At 49.7% G+C, this 19520-nt stretch overlaps 1 protein-coding gene across 4 annotated transcripts in view; it reads left to right on the top strand.

The window, feature by feature from the left end:
• The window catches only part of LOC144785622 (acyl-CoA dehydrogenase family member 11-like), a 684407-nt gene that overhangs the window by 644691 nt on the left and 20196 nt on the right, over positions 1-19520 (top strand). For all 4 annotated transcript variants that reach the window (XR_013601998.1, XM_078664430.1, XM_078664431.1 and 1 more), the window contains one exon: positions 9355-9458. Coding sequence is in view for 3 of the 4 variants with exons in the window: in XM_078664430.1 (XP_078520556.1) it covers positions 9355-9458 (104 nt within the window). In the remaining variant the exon portion in view is untranslated. The remainder of the gene's footprint in view (positions 1-9354; positions 9459-19520) is intronic.

The following is a 19520-nucleotide window of genomic DNA, read 5'->3' as shown; positions in this document are numbered from 1 at the left end:
CCCTCCTCCTGGTATGACCCCTTCCGTTGGTTGGCGAGGAGTTCTCTTGCCAACTCGGGGTACCTGAAGTTTAAAATCACACAATCTCCTGGGAAGCCCTTCCTACTGTTCCCGATCCAGGAAACCCTTCTTGCCATGAGAATGTGCCTGTAGTGTATGATGATAAAACCTACTTTACTAACCAGCCAGTGGGCGGCCTTATTAAACAGCGTGCGTGGGGTTTCTGCCCTCTCATTGCTACTTGCAGGAATCCCTGTGTGACGGGGCGGGTACCCGGGGGTCTGTGGGTGGGGGCCTGGCCACCGACTGGTGGTCCGGTCCCACTTGTTCACGTACCTCCGTTTCTTCTCCACTGCCCCAGGAACCGGAAGCGGAAGCTGACTGGCAAGAAGGTGATCCGGACTACTGGTGGCCCATCGCGGAGGAGGCAGGCGGCTACCCCTTTAAGGTGACGGACCTGAGAAACGAGACCCCGCCCCAAGGGAGTGACGCGTCGGGGTCAAAAGGCCTGCGGAACCAGGAAGCGACGGACGGCGTATCCCGAGCTGCAAGCCCAGGCGAGGAGAGGAGAAATCGGAGCAGCAAGGAGGAAGAAGAGGACGTACACCCCCGGAGAACAGAGGAGCCGAAGAAGCCAGGAGGCCAACGGTTAGGCGATTCGCCCCGCCACGGTCCCACGGGAGGAACGTGGCTACAGCAGGTACGGGGGCGTATGGCAGGGTGGATGGGCACTCACGTCCCTACCGTTACTGAGTAAAGAGACCCGAGTGCAGAAGTTGCCTCGACCCCTCCCACTCACGAGCACCCCCCCCCCTTTAGGTAAAGAGAGTGGTCGTTGCACCTGGTGTTGGTATCCCTCACTCCCGGCCCCTTTGTTGGATACGTTACAAACAAGCACTGATACTTGCCTGTCTTCTTTCCTCCTATGTGGAGCCCCGCGGGACGACTTGGAGAACGGAAGCAAGAGCCATCCTGGACCCGTTTCGTCAGCCCCATTACGACCAGGCAGCGTTCGCCAGAGAACGCATCACTAGCAGGAACCGAAAGACTTACACCAAAATAAAGCCTTCTTTAAGAAGTTTGATTCGGGTCTCCGCCTCTCCTTCCACCGTAGAGCAGGGTCCCCCAGAGGAGACCCTTCAGCCCCTCCCGTCCCCAGCCACCCCGGGACAACTGGTGTCAGAAGTGGGATCAGAAGATCAGTCCGTCTGTACCCCTGAGATGGACGCCCTGATTCAACACATGATAAAAGGACAGGAGAAACTGGAGTGGGCCGTGGAACGGCAGCTCTCATCGGCTCAAGCAGACAGGGAGCTCTTCAAAGCCACCTTCACCGCTCAAATGGAAAGTTTAAAGACTATGCCGCCCGCAGCAGCAATCCCCACAGGGGACCTACGTGTGCACACCCCTAACCCCTCTGCATAGCCCTCCAAAAATACCTGCCGGGAGAAGACCCTGACGCCTTCCTAATGAACTTCGAGAGAGCCGCTCGAGCGTTAGGATGGCCCGAAGAAAAGTGGCCTTTCTTCCTAGCCCCTTTGCTCACAGGGGAGGCTCAGTCTGCCTATCAAGCGGCCAACCCCTTGGGTAACACTCCTTACCAAGGGAGTGATACTGGATCACCTGGGTCTCGATCAAGAGGCCTACCGAGTCAGGTTCCGAAAGGAGAGGGGCATCCCCGGAGAGAACCCCAAGACCTTATACTTCCGGCTCAAAATGATGGCTGATAAATGGCTGACCCCAGAAACATGCACCAAAGAAGAGATACTAAAAAAGGTCTATCTTGAACAGTTTATGGAAGCGCTACCTTATGCCAGTCAACGGTGGCTAAGACAACATTCAGGTTTAGGGATTGAGCAGGCGATCGAGATGGCGGCCAATTTTGCGAGAGCGCAACCAAAGGCCCTCCCCTGGGACAGTGAGAAGACATCGAAACATCCCTTACCCCTCAAACCTGAAAGGAAACCCAAACCCTTACTGGAACCCCCCCGCTCCAAACCTCCGGGCATGGTATCACCCATGGGGCGAGGACCTCAGTGCTACGAGTGTGGGGACTGGGGGCACATCGCTCGGGTGTGCCCAAAGAAACGACCCCCCCCCGAAGAACCCATGGAAGTGGGTTATCTGCCCCGGACAGTCCTGTATTCCGCCGAAATGGGTGCCTCCTTCTATGTAAGTATGGGAATGAATGGCTATAACGTTAGGGTGCTCCTAGACTCAGGCTGTCGCCAATCGGTAGTGCAGAAACGCTATGTGTTTCCAACCCAGTACGTACCCAGAACCCTAGTGCACATAAGGTGCGTACATGGGGACGTGAAGGCCTACCCCGTGGCCTCCCTCACCCTGAAGCACAAGTCCAGAGGGCCGTGTACAGTTCGTGTTGGGGTGGTGGACACCTTACCTGAAGACGTCATTATGGGTGTCGATAACCCGGACTTCCTTACCCTGTTTCGGGACATGCTGAACAACCCTTCACGGAATAATACCCGTCCACAGCCTGCTTATCTCACCCCTGATCCGTGGGTTACGGACCAGAGCTTCAGGTTCGCGCAGACTGAGGACAGAACCCTCTTCAATGCATGGGAAACAGCCCACGCCCAACAGGGAACTCAAACCATGGGGTACCCAACATTTGTCATCAAGAACGGGCTATTATACAGACACGCCCGGAAAGACAGCCCGCTCCAACTGGTGGTGCCACAAGCCTTCAGGGAACAGGTCCTATTTTATGCACATACCCACCTTACCGCTGGTCACGCCGGTAAAGAGAAAACCACGGATGTGATCCTGAGGAATTTCTTCTGGCCAGGCATTTACAAGGAGGTACAGGAGTACTGTGCCCGGTGCGAAGTATGCCAAAGAAGAAATACGCAGAGACCATGTGCTGCTCCTTTGTATCCCCTACCCATCATAGGGGTTCCTTTCGAGAGAGTGGGGATGGATCTCATTGGACCCTTGCCCAAAACAACCAAAGGCCACGTCTATGCGCTGGTCATAGTGGACTACGCCACACGGTTCATTGAGGCCTTCCCGTTGCGGGCCCCCACCACAGCGGCCATATCCGACCGATTCGTGGAGCTGTTTGCGAGAGTAGGGTTTCCTAAGGAGGTGTTGACGGACCAAGGGACCCCATTTACATCCAGGCTGATGAAAGAAATCTGCAAGACCTTGAACATCAAACATCTACGTACCTCTGTATACCATCCCCAGACCGACGGTCTGGTGGAGAGGTACAACCAGTCTCTGAAGGCGGTCCTCAAGAAGATGCTAACAGCCGAAGGTCCGGACTGGGACCGGCTGTTGCCCTTGGCCCTGTATGTCCTGCGCGCCCAAAAACAAAGCAGCCTGGGCTGCTCCTCGTTTGAGCTCCTGTACGGACGCATACCTCGCTCCCTATTGGACATCACGAAAGACCTATGGGAAAACGAGGAGATATACGACCAGAAAACGGTATTGGATTACACCAAACACTTAAAAGGGAAGCTGGGCAAGTTGAGGAATCTGGCCTCCTCCAACCTAGAAGGGAAACAGGCTACCCAGAAGAAACGATATGACCAAGGAAAGAGGCTGAGGCGACTTTCCGTCGGGAAATGGGCACTGGTACTGCTCCCTTCGGTAGGCGGCAAAAACAAGAGCGAATGGCAAGGGCCATATCAGGTTGTGGATACCATTGGAGACACCACCTACCGGCTACGCATGTCATCACGGAAAACACAAAGTTACCACATCAACCTCTTGAAGGAATGGTTGGGTCCCGCGCCTCGCAGCGTGAACAGCGCTTCTGCAAGCCCTGAAACGACTTCCACCGTAGACAAGCTCGTGGTGAACCCCGAACTGTCCCCTAGGAAAGTGGATGACCTAAGAGCAGTCTTAAAACCGTACGAATCCATCTTCTCGGACCTACCCGGTCACACGCGGCTCGTGGAACACCGCATCAACACCCCTGAGGGCAAAGTGGTGAAACAGAAGCCCTTCCGGATCCCCGAGGCCCGTCGGGCGGTCGTACGGAAGGAGGTCAGAGAGATGTTGGACCTAGGGGTTATCCGACCCTCGAACAGCGAATGGTCGTCCCCGATTGTCCTGATCCCGAAACCCGACGGAACCAAAAGGTTCTGTATGGACTTCCGAGCCCTGAACGCTGTTTCCACCTTCGACACGTTCCCCATACCTAGGGTGGACGAACTGATTGAAAAGATCGGGGAGGCACAGTACATCACCACCCTCGATCTCACGAAGGGGTATTGGCAGGTGCCTCTTCGTGAGGAAGACCGAAAGAAAACTGCCTTCGTGACCGATGACGGCCTCTACGAATTCACCGTCCTTCCTTTCGGTCTTCATGGGGCACCAGCCACATTCCAGCGACTTATGAATCAGATATTGCGTCCTTACCTTTCCTTCAGTTCGGCTTACCTAGACGACATCGTCATCTTCAGTGGTAATTGGGCCGAACACCTCCTGCACATACGGACCATCCTGAAAGCTCTCCGTCAGGCGGGCCTACACATCAATGCCAGGAAATCACGGGCTGCGTTCACGAAAGTAAACTACCTGGGGTACGTGCTGGGGGAGGGACACATAGCACCCCAGATGGAGAAAGTAAGAGCCATTGCTGCCGTGCCTTTTCCCTCCACAAAAAGAGAACTCAGGGCCTTTTTGGGGTTGATAGGGTACTACCGGCGGTTTATCCCTGACTTTGCTGCAGTTGCCTCTCCCCTCACTGATCTACTGAGGAATGACGTAAGGCCACGGGACATACAAAAGCCGTCCCCGGTCGCCATCGAAGCCTTCAACCACCTGAAGGTCTCAATGACCACGGCCCCTGTATTGGGCTCCCCCAACTTCTCCAAACCTTTCATTTTAGCCACGGACGCCTCAAACCTGGGGGTGGGTGCGGTCCTCTCCCAGACGGGCCAAGACGGGGTGGAACATCCCCTGTTATTCGTTAGTAGGAAACTCTTTCCTAGGGAGGCCCGGTATTCCACCATAGAACGGGAGGGTTTGGCCATCAAGTGGGCAGTGGAGAAGTTACGTTATTACCTAGAGGGTAGGCCATTCATTCTCCATACCGATCACGCCCCATTACGGTGGATGCATCAGAACAGTGGACACAATCCCAGAGTACTCCGGTGGTTCCTTTCTCTGCAACCCTTTGCCTTTACGGTGGTACACAAGAAAGGGAAGGAAAACGGGAATGCGGACTTCCTTTCCCGGGTCTTTCCTCTCCCCGATCGGGAGAGTCCAGGGGTGGAGATGTGTGATGGGGCGGGTACCCGGGGGTCTGTGGGTGGGGGCCTGGCCACCGACTGGTGCTCCGGTCCCACTTGTTCACGTACCTCCGTTTCTTCTCCACTGCCCCAGGAACCGGAAGCGGAAGCTGACTGGCAAGAAGGTGATCCGGACTACTGGTGGCCCATCGCGGAGGAGGCAGGCGGCTACCTCTTTAAGGTGACGGACCTGAGAAACGAGACCCCGCCCCAAGGGAGTGACGCGTCGGGGTCAAAAGGCCTGCGGAACCAGGAAGCGACGGACGGCGTATCCCGAGCTGCAAGCCCAGGCGAGGAGAGGAGAAATCGGAGCAGCAAGGAGGAAGAAGAGGACGTACACCCCCGGAGAACAGAGGAGCCGAAGAAGCCAGGAGGCCAACGGTTAGGCGATTCGCCCCGCCACGGTCCCACGGGAGGAACGTGGCTACAGCAGGTACGGGGGCGTATGGCAGGGTGGATGGGCGCTCACGTCCCTACCGTTACTGAGTAAAGAGACCCGAGTGCAGAAGTTGCCTCGACCCCTCCCACTCACGAGCACCCCCCCCCCTTTAGGTAAAGAGAGTGGTCGTTGCACCTGGTGTTGGTATCCCTCACTCCCGGCCCCTTTGTTGGATACGTTACAAACAAGCACTGATACTTGCCTGTCTTCTTTCCTCCTATGTGGAGCCCCGCGGGACGACTTGGAGAACGGAAGCAAGAGCCATCCTGGACCCGTTTCGTCAGCCCCATTACGACCAGGCAGCGTTCGCCAGAGAACGCATCACTAGCAGGAACCGAAAGACTTACACCAAAATAAAGCCTTCTTTAAGAAGTTTGATTCGGGTCTCCGCCTCTCCTTCCACCGTAGAGCAGGGTCCCCCAGAGGAGACCCTTCAGCCCCTCCCGTCCCCAGCCACCCCGGGACACCCTGTCAGGACAACAGTATAGGGGCTTGATGCCGGTGGTAAATCCAGTACAGGGAGGTCCCAAGTATTCCATGCGTGGTCTACTGTTACTGGCCCTATATCATTTGGTATGGCAGGTCTGCCCTCGGGGGTTCTGGTGGCTACATTGGTGTTAGGTCTGTGCTCTAGCCTTTCCTCCCTTGTCTGCCTCTCCCCTGGTGCTTGATAATCCTGGGGCATTACCGTTATTAGTTCCCTCCGTTGGGCCCTTATTTACAGCTTCCTTTCTACCATCAGGCAGGTCGCACTCCTGGTTAGCCCCCCCCTGTTCTTTCTTTCGTGTGGGCTAACTTGGGGCATGCGGAAATCTCTGAGTCCCCTGCCCCATTGGACCTTAACCCCCTAGTCGTGGAAGATGGGCTACTGCCCTGTGCTGGGTAGTTAGCATTATTTCCAGCTTGGACCATAGTGCTCTATCCGCTCCCTGATTCATCTCCAACTCCCTACAATTTTGACACTGAGGAGAAACTACAGCCCCCCAGCTTCTCTAACCCCACTCGCTTTAGCAATGCTCCTTTGTTTAGATTTTGATTTCGGCATATGATGCCCCCCCTCAGTCGATTACCTGGGGCCTTGGGGTCAACTAAAGGAGGGGCCGTAGTTGGTATACCGATAGCTTTTTGGGCCTTTTTTGATCGGGTGACCACCTCCCCGCGGTCCCTTGGGGTGATTCCTTTTCCTGGCTCGTCTGTAGATGTCACGTTCTCACCTTCCCCTATCCCTACTAGGTCAGGTGCTACCTGAGTGACCCACCATCTCTTCTGTAAGGATCTGTGTCTGACTCAGGTCAGCGTCAGCTAACTCAATGACTTGTGGCGACAGGCCCACCCCAAGTGACAATGGAGTGGTATGAATTATAGCCTTAGTGGTGTTGCCGGTTATCATGTTCGATTGCCCTGGGGGGATCCCAGAGTTAGGTGAGTTGCACCTGGCTATAGAGCCCATGGAGGATCGCTTATGTTCTATAAATGTATCCAGCGAGAGTCTCTTCTCTGTAGCTGGATTTCGTGAATTAGAAGAGACTCCTCCCTTGAAAGAAAAGCATCCAGGGTCCCCTTTACCTCCCCTCCCACTGAGCTTGTGGCCTTGCAAGGTTATATAATCGTCTAATCGCGATAGTTAAAAAAAAAAAGGGCCAAATATAAACAACAATGATCAGTACCTTATAACTAACAAAGATCTGGAGTGTCTCAGTCCTGTGTGCCCTGGGGTATCCTGGATCCTTGAAGTTGGGTGATGGGCTCTTAGGCCACCTCCTAACACTGGATGGTATAGTGCGGAGCAGCTAGTTGATAATGCCAGGCCCATCCACCAGTCTTCTTCTCGATGTCTTCCAGTCCGACAATGCGCTGAAATTTAAGGGGGGTTACCCAGCCCAGCCACTCCCGGACCCTGACGGGCGCAGACGGGCCCGCCCTTGGCCTAGGCTTCGCCCGCACGCGTCCTGCACCGCGGGAGCCCAACCGCCCTTTTGAGCGCCTCCTGGCGCTATCTGGTGGCGTCAGCGGTGTGCGCGCCGCAGGGGATTCTGGGAGGCATAGTTCACCTCTCTTCTGGCGTCTGTCCTCCCAGGAATGGCCCGGTGACTCTTGGTGGTGGCGGCTCCTTCAGCAATGCCCCAGCAAAGGTGAGAATGATTCTCGGCGGTGGCGGCTCTCAGAATGATACCCCCAGGTAAGGCTTGCAGTTTTCCAGCCCAACTGTCCTTTTGAGTGCCTCCTGGCGCTATCTGGTGGCGTCAGTGGCGTGCGCACCACAGGGAATGCTGGGATGCGCAGTTCGCCTCTCTTCCGGCGTCCGTCTTCCCAGGAATGGCCCCGGTGACTCTCTGCGGTGGCGGCTCCTTCAACAATGCCCCAGCAAAGGTGAGAATGACTCTCGGCGGTGGCGGCTCTCAGAACGATACCCCCAGGTAAGGCTTGCAGTTTTCCAACGGGCTGAAACATATTTTTAACTATGTTTTTTTTAAAATATATGTATTTACTTTATTTTACATTATTTTTAAACATTTTAAAAAAACAATATTTTTAACGATATTTTCGACAACAATATTTTTTTCGATATTTTTGTACTTACCATAATGTAGATAGGACTTCGATATTCTTTACATCGATATTTCGCCTCAGATATTTTTGACGTCGATATTCTGTCAGTGATTCAGATCAATCTGTGGAATTAAAAGGAAGGTTATCAAGCTAGGTCACAAGCCACAATTAATAACCAAACATCTTAACACATCTCACTTAAATCCCTCATAAACATCTAATACAGTTGTCTGTGGAAGAGAAAGGTAGGTCAGAGTAGGTCTGCTTTACTCCACCACTAACTCTTTGCTAACTGGCCTTCCCACTTTTTAAATCCCTTCATACTTGTCAACCTTCTCTCACCTCCTTATTTAAGAGAGGGTTTTAAACATGATGGGGCCCGGGACTACTCATCACCAGAAGGAGTAGTCCTGGTCCCTGCTCCTTGAACAAAAGCCCTAATCTGAACCTTTCTCCCTTACTTTTGGTCACCCTTTCCCTTCTACAAGGCCATTGGGTTCCTCTCCTGGGAATTTGTCTTTGCGCAAGTGCAGGTGTGGTGACAAAATTGTGAGGGTTGGGCATATTGTTGTCAAGGTGATTCATGGATCCATCTGAAATATGCATCAGCTGTGACGATAGCCATCCGGTGCTATGCTGTTAAGGTTTCTGTACCTCGCCCTGTTGTGGTGCATAGACTAACATGACAACCACATGAAGCAGAGCAGGGTATGTGGTCTTCAAAGCATGGCTCTTGAAGCTGTATTTTTGTGGTATGGGCTGGTTGTCTAACCCCATGGCTAAGGATTGCACCCCCACCCCACCCAACAGGGCTATTGGGGGTGGGGGTTCTCAGTTCGAGCACCCTAGGTGTAAATCTACATTTTGGGAATACCAAATGTGAGTTTATTTCAGGTTAACTTTAACTTAAGTATGCAGATAAATTAGAGAATGTATTTCTAGGACTCCTACCTCAGTATCATAGCTGCCCTATGTACTCATTTTAGGGAAGATCATCGTACGTTAAGCCTTTTGAAGATGGCTCAGACCAAAAGCCAGTGTTTGTTTGCATCTGAGAATTGATCCAAAGGTGTAATTATATAATTTTGTCTCCAACCTCAGGTACTATACAGTGGCTCACTCCTTGGAAATTCAAACAAGAAGGCCCATCACCTGGGAGAGATGGTGAAGCCTCTTGCAGAACATGGATTAAAGCTAACGAAAAAGTAAGCAGGGTCTACATTTTTGAATGATGCAAAGCTTTCTTGTTTTTATGGATCACAGACCTGTCCCCTCACCGCCACTCTGTATGAATTTACACAAACTTACTTGATCATACTGTGTGAGGAAAAGGCCAAGAAGGTTTAGAACTCATGATATTTGACTCTGCGCCCAATTCACAAATTTTGTTGCACGTAGAACAGACCTATATATTAAAAATCTACTCTTAATTCATAGAATCTATATTACATTATGTGTACACTGCCAATCAACCCTCTTGAGCACACTGCCAATCAACCCTCTTGAGCACACTGCCAATCAACCCTCTTGAGCACACTGCCAATCCACCTTCTTGAGCACACAGCCAATCAACCCTCTTGAGCACACTGCCAATCAACCCTCTTGAGCACACTGGCAATCAACCCTCTTGAGCACACTGCCAATCAACCCTCTTGAGCACACTGCCAATCAACCCTCTTGAGCACACTGCCAATCAGCCCTCTTGAGCACACTGCCAATCAACCCTCTTGAGCACACTGCCAATCAACCCTCTTTAGCACACTGCCAATCAGCCCTCTTGCTTGAGCATACTGGCAATCAACCCTCTTGAGCACACTGTCTATCAACCCTCTTGAACACACTGCCAATCAACCCTCTTGAGCATACTGCCAATCAACCCTCTTGAGCACACTGCCAATCAACCATCTTGAGCACACTGCCAATCAACCCTCTTGAGCACACTGGTAATCCACCCTATTGAGCACACTGGCAATCAACCCTCTTGAGCACAGTTATTTATTTATTTATTTGCAGGTTTGTACCGCGCTAGATTCCACTCCCGGAGGAGTATCTCCGCGCCTTTAGGCATCTACAGCATATGTTTGGGGAAAAACCAGTTTAGCAGCCGTTCTAGTGTTGGAATAGGAAGGTCTTAAGTTGTTTTCTAAATGGAAGATGTTCTGCACATAGCCTGAGAGACTTTGGGAGACTATTCCATAGGGAGGGTCCTGCCACTGATAATGTTTTGGTTCCATGTCTGGCTTTTTTTGCTCTAGGTACACAGAAGAGGCCTTGCTCGCTCGACCTAAGTGACCGAACAGGTACATAGGGAACTAACTTTTTAGTCAGGTATGCTGGACCCAGCCCGTTGAGGCTTTTGTGTATTGTGCAACATACTTTGAACTTGGCCCTCTGTTTGACTGATAACCAGTGCAACTTTGTCAGCAGTGGTTTGGAGGGCGTACGAGGGGGGGCGTTCAGAACCAGGCGAGCTGCCGTGTTCTGAACCACCTGGAGTCTTGTCATGACTCCCTCGTTAGCAGACAGGAGCAGGCCATTACAATAGTCTATTCGACTCAGGACCAGTGCCTGTACCAACATTCTTCTAGTTGCATCCGATAGTAAGGGGAAGATTTTTCGTAACAGGCCAATAACATGAAAGCAGGCTCCCACCACCTGGTTGCCATGCTGTTTGAGTGTAAGTTCTTGATCTAATCGGACTCCCAGATTTGTAACTATTTGTTTGGGCTCGGGTACTGGGCCCAGATCTTGTGGCCATCAGTCCGGAGTCCAGAGGAGTTTAGCTTCACCAAACAGCATGACTTCTGTCTTTCCAACGTTGCATTGCAGGTAGTTGGACGACATCCAGTGTGCCACTGCTTTCATACCCTGGGAAAAGGAGTTCCTAACCTCGGTGGTAAGGGACTTGAAGGGAAAGAGGAGTTGAGTGTCATCCGCGTAGGATACCGGGATGAATCCATAAGTTCTCATGATGTTAGCCAGGGGTGCCACATAGATGTTAAAGAGCGTAGGGCTCAAGCATGAGCCCTGTGGCACCCCTTTGGAAATTTCAACCTCCTCTGATCGGTAAGCACCCATTGTCACTCGCTGGGTGCGGTTTGTTAGGAAACTCCTCAACCATGCCAGTGCCTCGTGCTTCAGGCCGATGTTAGCTAGCCTGGTAGTCAAGATGGAATGTGACACGGTGTGGAATGCCGCAGACAGATCCAACAGTACCAGGATAATGGAGTGGCCTTTATCCTGGTACATATGTAGATCGTCTGCGACTGACATCAGGGTAGTCTCGGTACTGTGTTTTGGCCTGAAACCCAATTGTGAATAGTCTAGCCCTCCTGCAAATTCGATGTAATTAGACAAGTGTCTATTAACAAACTTTTCAATAAGTTTGCCTAGAAAAGGAAGCAGGGATATTGGCCTAAGGTTGGCTAGCTCAGTCCAGGGGATTGCTGTGTTTTTCCTGAGCGGCCTAACCAACGCCTTCTTCCATCCTAGCGGAACCTCTCCTGTGCTTAGCGAGAGGTTTACTAGCCTCTGGATCGCACGTCCCAATTCATTCGCAATTGTAGGCATAATACGCGCAGGGATAGTGTCCATTGGGCAGCCACTCTTTATCTGTGTGATAAGTGATAATACCTCCTCAATCGAGATAGGGGGGAATACAGAGAGAGAGTGAGTAGCAGGAGATTGTACTTCCATACTCAGAAATGGGGCATTATCATTCCTACTGGTTTGGTTAGAATGAATAATTTTGTCATAAATTGCATCGATTTTTTTTGTAAAGAACAGAGAGGTGTCATCACATAGTTGCTGCGATGCCACTTCTGGACTCTCACAAGCTGCTGGTTTCGTGAATGTCTGTAAGATTTGATACAATACTCTCGGGTTATTTCCAGCCGCCGATAATTGTGATGCAACATGATTTTTTTCGCGCAGCGCGAATAGCTTTGTGATATACTGTCAAGGAGTTCCTGTAAAGTTGTTCGTCTCCGTCTTGACGGGAAGCCCTCCATTTCTTCTCTAATTTCCTAGTAGCCTGTTTGAGCGCCCTTAGATGCTCCGAAAACCAGATATCCTGTTTGTGTGCAGGTCTGGGCTTACAGGTTTTTAATGGAATGATCTCATCTATAGTTTCAAGTACCATCCCTTCATATTTGCTCAGAGCGTTTTTAATACTCTCACTAGCGCTGGGAGTAGGGGCTACGTATCTCTTTTTAAAGGCTTCCTGGGTCAGTTTATGCCATGGTCTTCTTTTACTGGGTAAGGCCATCTGTCCAGTACCATGCGAAATGGGAGTGGGAGTATAAAATTCAATGATAAAATGGTCTGTCCATTCTACTTGATAGGGGGGCAAACACTCGACCTGTGGGGAGTTGGATAAGACTAAGTCTAAGGTGTGTCCCGCCTGATGAGTTGGGCCGCTATTTATCTGCTTTAGACCCAGTGAGTTACGGTCCGCCATTAATGTTTGCACCTCGTTACAATTTTCTAACTCACTGTGGACATTAAAATCTCCTAGGAGTAGGAAGTCTGTATTGCCATGTACATGGGGTGCCAATGACTCTATCAACGTGACAGATAGATTGGTGCACGGACTGGGGGGGCGGTAGACCAATGCTCCCTTTCTACTCTTTTTAGACAAAATGTTAATTTTAAAAATCAGGAGTTCTAACTCGGGGGTACACAGCTCGTCCAGCACAGTAACATTCATTTCTTGCTTATGGACAATCGCGATCCCCCCGCCAGTTTTAGTGGGACGATCTAACCTGATAATTTTGTATATCACTGGGATTCCCAGAGTTATGGCCGGGACTGAGTGGGGTTTAAGCCACGTTTCCGTCAGGAAGCATAGGTCGGGTTCCTCTGATGAAATCAGATCCCATACCTCTATGGCGTGTTTAGGTAGCGATCTGATATTACATAATAAGTTCTATTTCCCCGTAGTGTACTGGTGCCCTTATTATTTGTCGGGGTAGAGTTGTGAGCGAGTATCGCCTTGTCGTGTGGGCACCACTCCGGGTGATCATCAGAGGCGTTTCTGACTCCAGCTAATATCTGGAATTGAACTTTGCAGTAACGACAGGCAAACGGGCCCTCTAAACTTCCCTCCACCCTGTTATCACACCCCATAGGTAAATGGCTTTGGATCCCTAGTAATACCTGTGAGGAGTAAGTTCTCCGTGAGTGGGTGGGTAGCGCCATAGCCTCCAGCCCCTGGCCCCGTCCTGTCGCGGACGGGCGCAGACGGGCTGGTCTTTGGCTTGTCTTCGGCGCTGGCTAAGGTGCCCCTCTGCGCGCAAACCGATGCGCGCTAGGGCTGACGAGGGGCTAAATAGCCCTGTAAAGTGGAGAGCTGGAGCGCTAACCGCTCGCCTTCCTGGGCGTGTCTTGCTCTTACCTGCCCCGCCCTCCGCTCAACGGTATAGGCTACCGAGTCGGACCGGGGCGGGCAGGCTTGAGTAATGGGCACAGACAGCCGGAAATGCAGTGGGAACCCCTCTGAGCCCCGTCAAAGAGCGAGTGCAAACAGCAGTAAGTTAAAATCCCGAACAATTTCCACTTCGGCCACACTTAGCGCTGGGTACTTTTAAAATTAGCAATTCAATTTTAAAAACACGGTCTGTTCGGGATCAGTGCTGGGAGTTTTAAAATTTATCAAATCAATTTTAAAAACACGATCAGTGCGGGGTCAGTGCTGGGAGTTTTAAAATTTATCAAATCAATTTTAAAAACATGATCAGTGCGGGGTCAGTGCTGGGAGTTTTAAAATTAGCAATTCAATTTTAAACATACGCTAAAACAGTATGCAGCAGCGCTTCCGCTCAAAGTATGTATGTAGGCGGCAAGCGGGGTCGGTAGATGCTGCCAACTTCGTCCCTTACCGCAAGTGTCCGGGACCTCCTCGCAGCCTAAATAGCCATGTAAAGTGGAGAGCTGGAACGCTAACCGCTCGCCTTCCTGGGCGTGTCTTGCTCTTACCTGCCCCGCCCTCTGCTCAACGGTATAGGCTACCGAGTCGGACCGGGCGGGCAGGCTTGAGTATTGGGCACAGACAGCCGGAAATGCAGTGGGAGCCCCTCTGAGCCCCGTCAAAGCGCGAGTGCAAACAGCAGTAAGTTAAAATCACAAACAATTTCCACTTCGGCCACACTTAAACATACGCTAAAACAGTATGCAGCAGCGCTTCCGCTCAAAGTATGTATGTAGGCGCCAAGCGGGGTCGGGAGATGCTGCCACCGTCGTCCCTTACCTTACACTGGCAATCAACCCTCTTGAGCACACTGGCAATCAACCCTCTTGAGCTCACTGCCAATCCACCCTCTTGAGCACACTGCCAATCAACTGTCTTGAACTATAGATTTTCCCCAGTGGTGATTGTACGCACATGGATGGGAAAGTGAGCATTCCAGGAGGATGTGAGTAGATGTGATTGAGTGCAGGAGGCCATGCTAGATGTGTGGTGGAAGCACAATCGCATAGGTTTGTGGCTTTTACCAAACATTTCACAAGTTGTATCGCTTCTGAAAAAAAACACAGGGCCTGATTCACAAAATTAAACGTAAACTTTTGTGTATTACTCGTAAAAAACCTCTGTGAGTAGCAAACAATCGTAAACTTGTAAGTTTATATTTGTGCATAAGGCCCTGTTAGTCTTGTTAACTTCAGATGAAAGCCCCAGTAAATTTCTTTCCAGTGTTAGAAAGAAATGTGTACACTTCCTATATTTGATGAAGGTGTAACGTGTAAAAGTGTTTTTTGCATAGGGAAACGTTTTATCCACAGAGATCAAAAAACAAACTTGCTGATGCACATTTCTGCCATGCACGCTCCAATGTCGTGTGTGCCACGTGGACAGTCCACAGAAGTACATATGTTGGCGATGGCATATGCGAGGGAAATCTGAGATTTGCACCGATTTCCACGCATCTTAGAATTAGGCTCTGTGCCTTTTCAAAAATGTGCCCATCTACTCAAATTGGATACGTACGATGTATATACATTTACATTTCTTTTTTACTTTGGAAGGCAAAAGCTGTAGGCCAGTCTGGGTGCTTAAATCAGTCCTGCAAAATATTTTAATATAGACCCATAATGCACCAACACTATCTAGAAGAGGTAAAGGGAGATCCCTTCCTCCAATATTTGTTCTAAAGCGACAGTGCCACATCAAGTGATGGAGACAATACTTCATCTTTGGCAGAGCACATGGAAGGGATAATGCTTGTTCTACCATAAACAGAAATCATTGTGTGAATTAACCCGAAGGGTGGGTGGTTTGCAAACAAAACTGCACACAATGGTTTTTAAAGCATGTTAGGTATTTCATATACTATTGATACACTTTGTAGAGAAATAGCAGGGGAAGGAAAGGGTGTTACAGCCACTTGCTTTCAGGCTTTTGGTCGCCATGTAGACAGTTTAATTCCAAGTAGGTTACTTGTCTTCACCCCATACGTTTTTGTAAAAATATATATTTTTTTGATTTTCAACCGTTTCTAATTAGTATCCATTCCATTGATTAGAATTACGTGGCTGAAAAGCAATTCTGCATTTAAAAAACTAGTGCAGCAGTCTTTTGATAGAATATCAGTCGTATTAAACCAACGAGTCCTTAATAGGCAGAAGTTTGCAACCTGTTGTGGGGAAACGTTGGTTATCCCAGCAAAGAAAGAAAACTTGGCAAACAATTAGGAATAACTCGGTAAGCCTGCCCAGGCGGTCCGTTTTTTCGGGACTGCAGTGACAGCAGGCACATCGATGTGCGCTGCTCACACTGCTCACTTCTCACAAGTGGAGAAGTTACTGCATGACGTCATGCCAGGTGAGCATAGTAGTGGAGGGGAATCCTTTAAAGAGTCATTTTCTCTCTGGATTTCCCTTCTCTTTTTGAAACTCAGGAGCAGCAACATTGTCGTGGTGTCACCAGGGCTTTCAATGGAAGCTTTTTCAATATTATATACAAGCCATAGTTGCCGCTTATTTATCTTATGCCACTAACAACCATTGACAAACCAATAGTCCTGACTTGTTGTAGGTATGATGTTACTTGTTGTATCATATAACTGGATGCAATGACAGAAACAGCAAAATACAAGTTAGGCGGCACACTATGCTAAGCACAGATTTTTAGCTTACGTGATTTAAGCCATGCCCTTAATTACATTAGCCATGCCCCTTTATGAGACCCCCTTGCTTTTTCATCCCACTTAAAGCCCTGCCTTTAAGGTGGATTTAAAGTCAGCATACTCTTGCCCCCAAAATAGGTTTAGAATATCTATGTGGTAATCATAGCCATTGCAGATCAAAGCAGCGCACGTCTTCTGCCCACCCCCCCCTCCCACCTAGGACTTGATTAGCAACAATGCCTTCCAGCTCTAGTCATCAATCATCAATCCCATGAAAGGAGCCTACCACTTCCCTCCAAAGGTCAGTGACTGGGTGCTTGCTCTGCCCCCCAGCATTCTTCATTTATGCAGGTCACCGCCCATCTCTTGGCCTCTCCTTACATCTACATCAGGGGGCCCTTCAGTGGGCCTCCAGTGCACCACTATGGTACATTTGTCAATCCCTAACTCTAGCTCGAGGAACTTGGAGCCCATCCTCTTTGCCTTTGGGGGAGCTTAACAGGCATATCACTGTTGTAAGCAAGTCTGTTCTTTAATTCAGCCGTGCCTGCATGCCAGAAATCAGTTTGTCTCGGCTAGCTCCATATCATTTGCATGAAGGCTGCATCAATCGTTGTGCATTTAGGGCATTTTTTATCATCTATCTTTACAATGATGTTTGGCCTGTGTGGTGTGAGGTAAGTGGTGTAAAGATAGTTACATTGCATATATTTGCAGCTGGTGTTCTTGGATGCCTCATATGGATGTGCTAGCACTGGTTCCTATTCCTTGACTCTCAACTCCTTCACTGTCAGTAGGCCCTAAGGCTTGTCGCCTTACTATTAGTCATAGATTGGAGGGACTTGTATATCCATGATATGGGCCTACAGTCACCCCCAAACGTAAGTTAGGCCTGTAGGACATTGTGTGTCTGCGGTTTGGTGTGACGTCCTCCCACAAGCCCCCCAGAGATTGCACCAGCTCTCGCTACCCCAGGAACTGGGATGCCAAAGACCATCCTGAACAGACATGGAATCGAACTCCCTTAGCTTTCCCCCTCTTAGCAGTTACACGCTGTGTGGATTGCTTCCTCCGTTCATTCCCTCATCTGTCAGGCTGTGAAGTATTCGCCCCGTGCAGTGGATAAGACAATTTGGGGGATCTCTGGTGCCAACTATGGCCCTCATTACGATGTTGGCCGGAATTGCCTCCGACCGACACTGTTCCAGGATTGAGAACCTACCGACCTTAGGTCGGCGGTTCCGACCACATTATTTGGATGCGACCGCACATGGTGCGGTCACAAAGTTCCATTTTTCAATGGGAGCTTGTGAGGCTGGCTGAAACCGCCTGCAACACAAGCTCACATTGAAAAATTGAAGTTTTCAATCATCCCTGCAATGTCTGGCAGGCACCTCATGGTTTCCGACAGCCAATCCATGTCATAAAGGCCAATATGGATTGGCTGTCGGAAACAGACATTATAATCCAGATGGTGGAAACGCCGTCCTTAAGGGATTGAGGACTTACCGACTGGCCGATGGGCTCCTTGAGCCCATTGGAACCGCTTCGCATTCCCCGGTCGGTTTAAACTCTGACCACTGTCATCATAATAGGCAAGAAAGTCCAATTGGTCGCACACTGCTTGTCCTACCAGCGTGTTGCCCCAAAGCATTGTGGTCCATGAAGTAAGCATCAGCTGGTGCGCCTCTGCCAGAGTCTTGAGCAAAAAATCACTGTCGCGTTGGCCATCCCTGGACACGTGTTTCGAGGTTGTTACCTCTCGTCAGCAGGGAATAGGCATATATGTAGGGGTGCTGCGTAGGCTGCCAAAAAATATTCTCAGGTCCGGTACCGCTCGTGGCACGCAGGTGCGTAACCCGGGCTCGTCAGCCCCACCAGCTCAAGGGAGCTTGAATACAAAAGAAAGTCCAATTGGTCGCACACTGCTTGTCCTACCAGCGTGTTGCCCCAAAGCATTGTGGTCCATGAAGTAAGCATCAGCGGGTGCGCCTCTGCCAGAGTCTTGAGCAAAAAATCACTGTCGCGTTGGCCATCCCTGGACACGTGTTTCGAGGTTGTTACCTCTCGTCAGCAGGGAATAGGCATGTATGTAGGGGTGCTGCGTAGGCCAAAATTCCGACAGAACCATTATATGCATATATTCACTGTAATGTGGGCTGGTTTAACTCCTTTGATAAGTCCGATCGATGTCTTTACCTGAAAAGTCCCAGAATCCAGGTATCACTGTGTCTCCCAACTCTGAGGGCAAATCATCCTTTGTCACCATAGAGTACATTCCAATTTCTGATCTCTGTCTGACAAGTTTAAAGGCAATTCCTCATCATGAGTTTGGAACTCCATTCCGTTTGGGGTAGAGTAAATGGAACAATACAGCTTGCACAAAAGATCTTGTCCAAGCAGATTACAGTACTCGAATCATACGCCACAAATTGTTGATTCTCCTCAAAGGACCCTATTTTGACAGGTACCACTTCTGAAACTGGGCTAGTCATTTCTTTATTTGCAACTCCTACAACTTGGATTCTTTGGGGTATGTCAGGAACCTCTGCTGTTCTCACAGTAGAGAGGATAGCACCCGTGTCAATGAGGAAGGAAACGGGATTCCGATTCACCACACCATATACGTATGGACCACTCTGGTCTGCCTCTAAGGTTGTGCATACTTACTTAAAAATTATTTATTAGTCAATAATTAACTATTCCTTAATTAACTTCCCACCCTACACCCCTACAAACCCAACAAATTGCTATGATACTATAAATTACTACTGGCAATTAAATAAAAAAATCTAACTCCCTTAAAAAGGCAAACTATATTTTAAAAAAAATTATAACAGTTATACAAACAAGAAAATAAAATGAATAAATGCACTAAAACACATTAAAATCCTATATTTTTAGAAACTTTCAGCCAGATTCATGAAGCAAAACTGCGATCGCAATAGCTGCGAATCAGCAATTGCGATCGCAATTTGAAGAAAAGGAATTCATGACAGTGAAAAGTTTAAAAAAGCGAATTCGCTAAAGAAAAATTGCGAGTTCTCAAAGTAATTCGCAGAATCCTGGAAGAAGCCCTTTAGCGAATCGGAAATTGCAAGAAACCATGGATTCTGCAAATTAATTTGCGAAATCGCTAAATAA

Source organism: Lissotriton helveticus, chromosome 10, assembly GCF_964261635.1.
Source record: "Lissotriton helveticus chromosome 10, aLisHel1.1, whole genome shotgun sequence".
Taxonomy (NCBI): domain Eukaryota; kingdom Metazoa; phylum Chordata; class Amphibia; order Caudata; family Salamandridae; genus Lissotriton; species Lissotriton helveticus.
This window is presented reverse-complemented; position numbering and strand designations above follow the sequence as displayed.